General features: G+C 42.8%; 1 protein-coding gene across 3 annotated transcripts in view; it reads right to left on the reverse strand.

The window, feature by feature from the left end:
• Positions 1 to 1552: 1552 nt before the first annotated feature.
• The window catches only part of sertad2b (SERTA domain containing 2b), a 42492-nt gene continuing 32122 nt past the window's right edge, over positions 1553 to 11922 (reverse strand). For all 3 annotated transcript variants that reach the window (XM_026189950.1, XM_026189951.1, XM_026189949.1), the window contains exon 2: positions 1553 to 5609. In XM_026189950.1, coding sequence (XP_026045735.1) covers positions 4346 to 5605 — 1260 coding nt within the window. In that variant the 5' untranslated portion in view covers positions 5606 to 5609 and the 3' untranslated portion in view covers positions 1553 to 4345. The remainder of the gene's footprint in view (positions 5610 to 11922) is intronic.

Here is an 11922-nt window from a genome sequence, read left to right on the forward strand (position 1 = left end):
CTTACGTTGAATAGCGCTGTTTTCACTCCTTTATAATGACTAAACTGACAGCCTGTTGCTGTTTCAGATGGTGCAACAGCTTTCACACATTTTCTATGACTGTGAAAAAAATCTAAGTGAAATATAATGTTTTAGGAAAGCATGACAATAAAATCAGCGGAGCCTTCAGCTAATACATTCAAAGGAGAGAGAGGCAATATTCAGACGACACACGCAGAGGCAGTTCTCTGTTTCCCTGCCTCTGTCCTCACTGACCCCAGTGCTGCTGTTGCTAAGTTGAGTTAAACTTTGCATGTCTCCACCAATAGAGACAGACTGTCCCCCTTCCCCTCACAGCTGTGTGGCCTGAATAATGGAAATAACCACCGGCTTGTGGATCTGGAGTCATGGCTGTTTAACAGTGGCTAACATTGGCGCCCTGCCATTGTAAACCGCAGGGGGGAAGAAAACAGGGAAAGACACATACTTAGCTTCCTCTTGGAGATTGCTGAGCTGTCACCCAAGGACAAGCAAGAAAGAGCTGGTCCTTTTGGGAGGCACCGAGGCCCAAACCTGACCAAAAGCAGTAAAGGTTTACTATTTTAGTCATTATTATTATTATACTTATCCATAACCTTTATGGTCATTGTAAGGCGGTGTTGTGCTTCTGGATGAGGCAACTACCTCTTGTAGTGTTTAGTGTACCCAGATTGTTCAGATCTTCAACAATTTTAATAGCAAGGATACTCAACAGCCTCAAGAGACCTGGTTATTGAAGAAATTCAAGAAAACGAGTGGAAGTCGTCAATTCTGGAACTCTTTCTGGTCAAGCGGTCATGGCAGACAGCTGCCTCTCCCTGAGCCTGGTTCTGCCTGAGGTTTCTTCCTGTTAAACGGGGTTTTCTCCTTCCCACTGTTGTCAAGTTCTTGCTCATAGGGGTCATCTGATTGTTGATATTTTTCCTCAGTGTTATTGTAGGGTATTTACCTTACAATATAAAGTGCCTTGAGGTGACAGTGATTTGGTGCCATATAAATACATTTGATTTGCAATTTAATTAATTTTTTAAAGTTTGTTTCCAGAGCTTTCGGTTACACCTCATGGCCATCTTCTTCACAGGCACTGTGCATAACCCTCTCATCATGTGAGTCTTATTACACACATAAGTTGAACTTGTGGTAAAATTTCCCTCATCTTTTTTAACTAAGCCAAGAACCAGTTTATTAGTTGTATTCCACTTCTGCTTGTCATCACTCCACCTTTGACAGTGACTCATGTTCAATCATGTACACGTCAAAAAAACAAAGACAAGGAGACACAACAGACACCTGCTCTTTTTACAGTTTATTGTATATGTATATTTATATATATTTATATATATATATACATACATACATATATATATAAATATAAAACTACAAAAGTAAGACTGTTTCAAATTCATAGACAGCTGTACTTTTATTTCATTTATTATGTATATATATATATGTGTGTGTATATATATACATATATATACACACACACACACACACACACACATACACATATATATATATATATATATATATACATATACATATATATGTATATATTATCTACAGTCCACATTTGGATCCCAATACAGTGATCAGCTGATAGTTTCTCTCTGTGTGTTTGTGTTCTATTGCATAGAAAAAGGCACAGCTCTGAGGTCTGTGTAAAATACAGCCTTTGCAGAGGGACTCAGCCTCGACTGTGGTCAGTCCTTATCTGCGGTTAGAAATTGCCGCACGCTCGGACAGCGCTTAAACCGATTCGGTGACAAACACTGATCGAAAAAGACTCAGAACCTTGAATGTTGTTCATACTATGTACATTACTTTTGGCATCAGAGCATCTGACAGGCTTTGGAGACTTGACATCTGAAGGTTTGAGATGGGCTTTTTGAGTATTGCTGCATGAACTCTTCGCCTTCAACTGGAAAGTGATGAACAAGAGAGTACAAAAGATGTAAAAAGTTGTGGCCGCCACCCCAGAAATCAAAAAAACAAAAAACAATAACAATGCAACAAAACAAACATAAACAAGATAATATAATTACCTATGTATATAAAAAAAATGGCTTCCACCCCATAGTTCCACACTCGGATACATTCCTTTTTGAAGTACATTCCTACCACACATTCTGTACACACATTTACAATCCAAATGTTCACATAAAAAATAAATATATTTACAAAAAAAGGGGGAAAATCCATACGAATAAATAACTTCATTGACAATTTAAAAAAAGGAAAGAAAAACAAGCACTCCAAAATTTAAATATGGTGAAAGCAACAAGATACGGTCATCTAGAAATGGTATTAGTTGGTGCTGCCATGTGCTCGGCTCACACTCTGCTTCGGTTTAAAATGCCATTCTTTTACAAGCTAGTTGAAGTCAAATGTACCCTGGGAAGCTGATGATCTTCCACTGGAACACAATGTTCTCGAACGATACCGCGAGACCACCGCAAAGCTGTGCTGGCAAACACACGAGGGTTCAGGGGTTCTTACGGTGACTTGCTGAAAAACGCTTCCATAATCAAAATAGCCACCGGTGGCATTCCCCGGCCCTCTGGATCATTGCAGTGTCCAGAAACGCTTCTTCTGACAGATGCTGTATGATGAGAAAATACAGCACACAGCAGCTACAATGGTGACTAACATTAAAGCTGTGCTCTCTGGTGCCCCTTCTATACTTTCACTAGATGATTCTGTGTAATATGTACCTTGCAGTGATAAACCCACAGACAACTGTTACTCAGAATCACTTAACTGCCAGTTTTGTGTTTTAGTGCCATAAATATTCACTGGTGACCTCTGCTGGGTGGGGGTTGGAAGTGTTTTGAAACAACACTTTGCATGGTTGCAGTATCAGGTTAACACTGTGGTTTGGGTTTCCTACTTCACCCGCATTCTTATTATTTACGAGTCAGATTTAGACCTCCTGGCCCGTGAGCTTTTTGAGGCAATCTCAAAATTGTCCTGCAGAACCATGAGATTTTGCACTTTAGGGCTTCTATTCTAAGCACAAGTAAACATACTCAGGGTGTGTTTAATACTGTATGTCCTGCTACAATTTGCCAGTCACCTGTGTTGCTAAATCAGAGGGAACTAAACCTCACCCAAAAAATAATAGTCCTACTAACCGCCCACATTTTTCTTGTGTAATTCCAAGAGTTGCAGTGGTACCACAGTGAATTTCCCTGCAATGGGGTAACAGCTGTTTTGTTTTCAGGCCTGCGCAGCTAAATTTAACATGCGTGTAGTGAGCCCTAAGCCTCTGCTTAGGCTGCACTTTTCACATCATCTACATCCGACTGGGAGCCATGAGTCGGTGCTGCTGCTGCTGCTTCTGCTGTTGCTTCCAATGTAAACACGCCGAGCTTTCCCCTGTGGGTGTAGCTCATTTGAATTCTGCTGCAAGTGAATCATGATAACCAGCTCCTATGACCGAACTCATGTAAAACAGCATCCAGCACAGTTATATGTGCTTGCTGATAAGGAGAAGTACAAAAAAGAGTTTACCAAGACATCGGCGAGGCGTCGCAGAGCCACTCCCAAACTGTAATCGTATAGCCAAGCTAATATGTCATCTAGCACACTGGTAAAACTACATATTCCTTTTTATGCTTGCTTTACAAATAAAACATAGCATCTGTAATAAGATAGAGATTAAATAATTACTATTTGATCATGAGAAATTACCTTACTTAACGATAGTTTCAATACAATAAATTAAACAAAAAACATTAAGGAGTGACCTCTCTAGGCTGTTAAAACGAAAAAAAAAATACTGTTAAAACAGGAATTGAATAAGTGGTCATTTTGAAAGGCACTCATCTGCTAAAAGCCATAATTACAGTGTGTGTGTGTGTGTCTCATGTTTATGCTTGTATTTCTTTACCTGTGAGGAGTAAGTGTCCCCACAAGGGTAGATAGAGTTGTCCACAACAAGGACAATTTCATTGCTTCTATTTACAGTTACTCCTTAGGGTTAAGGCTTAGATTAAAGTTAAAGATTACAAAGAGGATTAGGTTTCGGGAATGAAGGAAGTCAAAGGAGGTCCTCACAAGTATAGAAATACAATTATATGTGTTTGTTTCCCGGTTACTTCTTTTCCATATTTGGAAAGGCGAGGACAGTGCATGCACAGTGTTGTGTAGTAGTAGTAGTAGTTGTCATAGTAGTACTAACTGACATCACCATCGATGTTTACAATTACCGACTTTTGAAGAGAGTTTAAAAAAAAAAATGTAAAAACAACAACCAGGAAAAAAAATCGATCCCACGTTTTCATTCCAGTCTGATTAAACTGTTTCTCATGGGGGGGGCATCCTTGAGTCAGGAGCCCACCAACACCTCCATGATGTGGTCCAATTCTGTCAGATCAATTTTGAAAGGCTGATTGGCTGAAACCTGGGGGGCAGGGCCGCTGTACGGTGCCCCCAATGATTTGAGTAGGTCGTCCGCCGTCACCACTGGCGACACTTTGGCGAGGCCGCCGGTGCTTGCTGTCCCACCCCCTGCTCCCCCTGCTGTCGTGCAAGGGTCAAAGTCATACATGGATGTGTCAATGTCGGCGAACAGGACATCATCCAACGCCAAGTCTGAGAGAAAGGGCGAGGGCGAGGAAGAGGACGGGGGACAAGAAGGAGAGGAGGAAATGTCTACCAGGCCACCTGGGGGCACTGCAGGAAGAGTGTCCATTGGCCGGAGCTCAGCACAGCGGCCTTCCACTAGGAAAACGGCAGCTGCCTCTGGTTTAGCACCCGTAGTCCTGCAGTCTCTGGGTGAGCCGGTGGGTGTAGGTGGGAGGGGTTGGGTGGTTGGTGTGGGAGCTGGGGAGGTAGTCATGGTCGTAGTATTAGCTGCTGCTGTCCTTGTTATGGCTGTAGGAGGACCCAACTCCATGTCACTCAGAGAGGAGGAAAAGACAGGCACAGGGACAGAGGGGGCCTGGCTCAGAGGTGCTGAAATGGGAGGCTGCACTGGGGGTGGTGACAGCGGAGGGGTGGGTGGAGATACCGCGCAAAAGGCTGAATCTCCACCATCCTCCTCCAGTAAAGAGGCAGGAGTGAGGCAGGCCTCCAAAGGGGCAGGACAGGCCTCCAGACGGCTGGGGCAGGCCTGGGATACCTGGCAGTTGGGAGGCACCATTGGGTGGGGTGAAGGCGGAGGAGCAATCGCTGGCATCAGCAGTGCAGAAGGCTGGGATACCTGTGTGCTCGTTGCCGCTGACAGAACGCCGAAAGATGGCGGCGCCTCACGGAAGCCTTCGTCCATGGGGTCGTCGGGTGGCGGTGAGGGCGGAAGGAGAAGTGGCCGCAGGGAGCCCTCTTGCTTGAGTTCGTCCTGGATGCGGCGGAGCATGTTGTTGATGAGGACGCGGCGCTCCAGGCTGGGTTCTCCCAGCGGCCGTTGGCTGTACAGCTTCATCAGAGAGATGTTAAAGATGGTCTGCCGCTGCAAGGTGTACGACACCTTCGAAAGACCTTCTGGAGTGACGCCTAGCCCCCCTCCCGCCACCGGCGCCTCCAGCGTTTTGCCTTCCAGCCCCTCTTCATCCTCGTCCAGCTTTCGCTTCGCACCTTTACCGAACATATATCTGAAAAACAAATAAGCAGAGACAGAGGAGAGATTATTGAAGATGCATATAGCTTTGCTAACATTAGGGTTTAGCTGTCTTATCGCTGGATGTTACTGACATCACACAAAACTGAGAGTAGAAAAAAATGTCTGTTTAGAGTTTAGACTTTGCCCATTTTAATGTGATGATCCAGCACTGTGAAAGCAAACATGACCGAAAAACAGGGAAAGCATAATAGGTCCACTTTATAAGCAACTGTGGTTTGGCCTACTCAACAATCACTGATTACACTGACCAGACACAAGTGTCAATTCTCTTTTCAGGTTATTGAACTTTTGTGACTATTCAACTTTTTCTTTTTCTTTTTAAAAAAAAAGTCATTAATAAACTATCACTCCTTAATAAATAGCTAGTTTTTCACAGTCCTAGTTACTTCCTCTCACTAGTGGACGTTTCCCTGCTCTGTAAGTAGAGTCATGTTCTGGTTTGTTCCCCACAATACACCTCAAAACAACTCTGATATTCTAAAAAAAAGAAAAGAAAAGAAAATTCTCATCTTGCAATTGAGGGATATATTCTTATGGTGAGCAAAATCCAGCATCCCAACTGAATTACAGTATAAAATGATCATCAAACCCAACTTCATCTCACTAAAACACTGACATACTCCACAGTGAAGTTTTCAGACTGAAGCATAGCAGCTTAACTGGCGTGATTCAAGAAGCTGCTTAAACGCAACGAGCTTACTGTGACAGGGGATTTTAAAAAAACACATATATTGAAACCATAAGCAGCTGCATTGGGAGCCTCACCACTGCACACTAAGGCCCAGCACACACACACACACACACACACACACACACACACACACACACACACACACACACACACACACACACACACACACACACACACACACACACAAGTTATGTAATAGCAGCGCTCCCTGCTGTACCACAGGATCAGAGGCCAGATTTAAAGCCCACCCCCTCCACTCTCCCTCCTCGTGCCACATTAGAATAGCACACCGAGTTACTAAGTAGGACGTGGTGGGGGGACAGTAGGAGAAAAACGGCTGAGAGAGATTATTGCACGAAATTCCCTGAATAAACATATTAGCTTTAAGAGATACATGTATCTACTGAATTGTTTCTGTGCTGCAAGAAAGAAAGAAAGAAAGAAAGAAAGAAAGAAAGAAAGAAAGAAAGAAAGAAAGAAAGAAAGAAAGAAAGAAAGAAAGAAAGGCATTGCTGCAGTATGTTTGACTTTAATCCAGGCTGACAGGCTCAAGCAGCCAGCCGCTGTCTACACACATACACACTGCGCATGCGTCTCTTCATTCCTCACACACACACACACACACACACACACACACACACACACACACACACACACACACACACACACACACACACACACACACACACACACAGGAAGCAGGAGCTGCAGGCCCAGTCACCACGACTGGTTGGTTGCCATGACAAACAGAGTCAGCTGGGAATTCACCCAAAGAGATGACAAAGAACTGGAGGGAAGGTGGGGGGTGTGGGGGGGATAGGTGGTGGTGTTGGTGGAGAAGGGGAGGGAAGGGGGATGGGGGCGGAGCAGGAAGGAAGAGGAGGAAGACAAGGAGGAGGAGGGGAAAAAGTGAGAAGAGGAAGTAGAAGAGGAGGTGAGACTGCTCTGGTACGGTGGGAGGGAAATGAGCAACATTTTCTCCTCCCTCTAGCAAATCACTGCTGCTCGGTTGCTTTAGGGCCAGGCACTGAACCCCCAGTTGCATCATTATTGAGACCTTACAGATCTGTTGGTTCAGACTGTTGGGTGAACATACACAGGTTGTTGGTAACATTTCGCTGTTGTTACAGGATGTTAGGCTACATGCTATTGCTATTTATTGTGGCTATTTATTGTGGTTTAACCTGTTAAAAGTCTTAGTCTGACGATGAACATTTTCATATATATCTGGTTTTAAATAATTGCAGCTATGCACCCACCAAGGACAAAAACATAAAGAAAATTCTGTATCAAGCCTTGAAATCATAACTTCCCTACTTCTTTTTTTAGTATGGAGTGACTGCTGTGTGAAATTTGTTATAAATCCATTCAACTGGAGGGAAAAAAAGATGCACATTACAAAGCTTTATTAAATTGGACTCAACTGCAGTAAATAAGTTGATTCATCATTAATTAACTAAGTTGGTCCAACTCAAATGCTTTAAGTTGGAATAACAGAATTGTATAAAACGAAAATACAGCAATTTAATCACATTAAAAAATCCTTTCCCTAATTGTTTCATGTTGATTCAAGTTTTTTTGAGTGCACGTATGAAAACTATGAATTTCTCCACCTATAAACGATATCACATCTCCTCCATTCTTGTGACAGCCAGCTCTTCAAGTGTGGAGAATCAGAAGTATTAACATTTTATTTTGTATGAACTAGTCCTGGCTTATTCACTTATTCTCATCAAGCTGTTCCCCTCAAAAGCAAGACATCTGAAAACTGTAGGATTGTCTTTATTATTAAATTATAGTTTGTATATCATATATGTGGACAAAAATCTGAAAAACAGCAAAGAAAACAAACTACATTTTTACTTTTGTTTTAATGTTAGACTTCTTTGTTATATATGTCATAGTGACCTTGATAATAAAACAAAAACAAAAGCTGTTCACAAAAAAATTAAATGAGGACTTTTCTTGATCATGTTACGAAAAATAACATTGCTATTTAAAAATCCGGTGAGCTGTGGAGGACACACTGGATTAAAGGCTGGGCTGGTTGCTATAGTTTAGACAGCCATCATCAGATGAAAGAGAGACCACTAAGCGCCCCACTGCTTCAGCCCCAGGTGAGAGAGAGTCCAGAGATAGCCAGCCTTGGAGGAAAAGCTTGCTCTATCTATCTGCATGGCACACTTTTCAGCAGTCTGAGTTTGGGCAGATGCTTCATTAGCTTCATGATGTGCATCAGGTGTTTTCAAGTAGTCTCTTAAACTCTGTCTGTTTTTTGTTAAATTATAATTATCCTCAAGATGTTAGGCTAAGCCTTGCTTGCTCTGTGCTGATAGAGAGAGGACCTCTAAGATTTCATCCGCTAGTTTGTGGTGTCTCAACTTGAGCATTTTCAGTGTTGCCATTTTTTTGAAACCGTGATGATTGAGTGTTAGTTGGGCCAGTTTTCCATAGACTTATTCAACAAAACTCTTTGAAACCAGAGGAGTTGCCCCCTGCTGGCCAATAGAAAGAATGCAGGATTAATGCACCACAGCATTGTCTTCACCTTTCAGTCCCAGAAGCTCCATCAATCTTTTCTAAACAGCCTTTGTGTGTCAACACTAATCCACAAAGAAATAGTTTGAAAAATCAACACATTTTTTTAAACTATGTGTTTCTTTACTGCAGTAAAGAAATTGTTGGGAGTTCATTCAAAAATGAATGACTGATTTTTAACATTTGTGTGTGTGTGTTAATTTAAAAAAGCAGCCTCTCCACCCACTGCAGCTGCTTGTGGATCTTCCAGGGAAATGGCGAATCAGAGAGTGTCAGAGAGAGACAGAAACAGAGAATCAAAGAGAGAGCAACAGAGATAGTTTCAAAGCATTTTGCGGGTGTGTGATTGAGAGCTGAAGCAGCTGCGCATGTCTGACTCACTGAGTCATGGTGGGGTGTTTAGGCTCACACACACACACACATTCGCACACACTGAGTGCAGGGCTGACATACCAGAGGTGCCCCACCCCTTACATTCCACTTCATTATCCTCCTCTTCCCTTTCCTTCTACTCCACATCTTCTTCGCTCACTTTCTGGAATTTTACTTCTTCTCAGTCGTTCTTTTTCATCCGCCCTTCAGCATTTACATCACACCCTCCACCTCCCCGTTCCGACGGCTGTCAAAGTTCACAGGCCCAGCACCATCCTACTCTCTATGAGCCATGTCTAGATATGACCGCACGAGGGGAAGAAAAACAGGTCATAAATGAGTCGAAGTGATAAAGCATAGCCGTGGAGGAGTGCTACGCTCTAAAATGGAGCCGCGATCTTTATTCAAGGTCATTGTGACGACGTGAATCACTGTTAGCTGTCTTGCAAAGTAAGGTATTAAAACTACCTTTTTCCCATGAGGTAAACATAGTAAAAGGTATATTCCGACCTTCAAAGCAAAGAAGCTTTGAGTAGAAATACAACAAGCTGCAGTTCTGAAGGTCAAAAATAGAACTAATTTTCCCCTTGTACTCACTACATTACATTTGATACAGAGTTGCAAAACAAAATCAGTAGTTACAGAAGTAACAATACTCTGTGAAAGGTTACAACCATCATCATATCAGAGGCAGACGATACAAAGTAGACAAAACTTTACTCAAAGTCCAATATCTAAGTAAGGCAAACAAAAACTGTTTATTTATTGCGTTTAATCCTTTTCTCCTTGCCTTTGCAAAATATGCCAAACAAATCCAAATCAATACATAAACAATTACTCCTATCAGAGTCATCAGATTCATGAGAAAAACATTTGTCAAAAGAAGCATTTCTTTGGTGTTGCCTGCAGCGTAAAATATCACCAAATATCCTGATACAAAACCAAGAGCTAACCACACACTGGGCTGGCCCCCTGAATGTCTTTGGGCTCGTCTACTTCATAAAGGAAGGATTTACTGCAACTGATAGAACCACGCTACAATCAAATAGCACCTTAACGTGAAATTTACAATCTGATAGGTGCTTGCAGCTAAGCGTGTGATAAAGATATGATTACATTAAAAGCTGACAAAGCTTTCAGAAAAGTGGCCTTTCTAGTAAAACAATCACATGAAGCGAAGAGGAAAAGATGACCGATAAGAAGGGATGACTTTGCATGAACAAATAAAGAGCATGGTGTGAATCGAATCCCAAAATCACAGTAAAGGACCATGTAGAGCTTTTTTTACATGCAGAGGTGAGCTCTGCTGTGTGGAAGTGCATGTTAGCCTGTAAACGCACAGACGTGCGGGCTGTGCATGGTACTCCGAGAGCTGACTGTAGTGAGTGTGTGTTGTGCAGTAGTGCAGTGCTAGTGGATGGACTCTGCAGTGATATTATGATCCTGTAACCGGATACGCTGGTTTCCATGCCTCAGCTGCGCATCCACCCCTCCCACCCCCTCACCTCCACATCGGGCTATTTCAGGTTCTCTAGATGCACAAAGTGCAAACACTCCACTACACTCCTGCAGGTCGAGCAAGAAAGCAGTCAAAGTTGGACGCGTGTTCGACAGCAGTCTGCAGGCATGACTGCGCCATCCCGTTCTTCCTCACTGTAATGCACCCAGCTCTGCACATGAGGACAACGCTGTCCAACTCACTCCTCTGTGTCTCCCTCTTTTTTCCTCTCTCACTCACACACACACACACACACACACACACACACACACACACACACACACACACAATGCAGAACTAGTAAACACATTCCAGACAAAACCCAGAGGAAGAGATGGTGTAGTTCTGGCCTGACCAGACTGACTACACTCACCAGCTTCTACACTTCCACACACAACTTAAGATACAATTACACTATGACGATACAAGCTACTACAGCTGATACTGCTCCTGCTCTGTCTACTACTGTAAGAATACCGGTTTTCTGACATATTTGAGTGCTTGCACACATGCGCTGAGGCGTGCCCCAATTACTCATAAGCATCGACAATCATTGAAAATCCTTATCAACGCCTTGCTGCCTTTTCTTCTCCCTTAAATGTTCTCTTTTTCATTGACCTCTAATAAAAGAAGAAAACACACGTATGTCATTCCCCAAAAGACTTTTCATTAAGCAAGCCAAGGTTCACCTTGCACATGTGGTTTAAAAAGAAGATGTGGAGAAGGTGAAAAAAGGTTGATTACAGAAGCGAAGGCCATTCCATTTGTGATTTCACCTCCAGCAAATTCAAGTGCAATTGTGCAGTGTAATTTTATCATAATATTTTGAATAAGAGGTCAGTTGTGGCCCAACAAATTCCATTTATACAAGACATCCTTAATCTGGAAAACACTTTTATTTTCAAATCCCTGGGAAAAAAATGTTCCTGAGTGCTTTTGTGGAACAACAAGGAGGGAGGACAGATGGTAGTAGAGCGTCCAAAGCAAAATAAATAAGCCAATCATACTGCTGGAAACAATGTCCATCTGTGTGTGTGTGTGTGCGTGCGTGCGTGCGTGCGTGCGTGCGTGCGTGCGTGCGTGCGTGCGTGCGTGTGTGTGTGTCTCATAGTGATCATAAACACTCACATGACAGAGGTCAGCTGGGTATCAGACAGGGAATTCACTATGATCTCTTACATAATG

This window comes from Astatotilapia calliptera, chromosome 13 (assembly GCF_900246225.1).
Source record: "Astatotilapia calliptera chromosome 13, fAstCal1.2, whole genome shotgun sequence".
NCBI classification, from domain to species: domain Eukaryota; kingdom Metazoa; phylum Chordata; class Actinopteri; order Cichliformes; family Cichlidae; genus Astatotilapia; species Astatotilapia calliptera.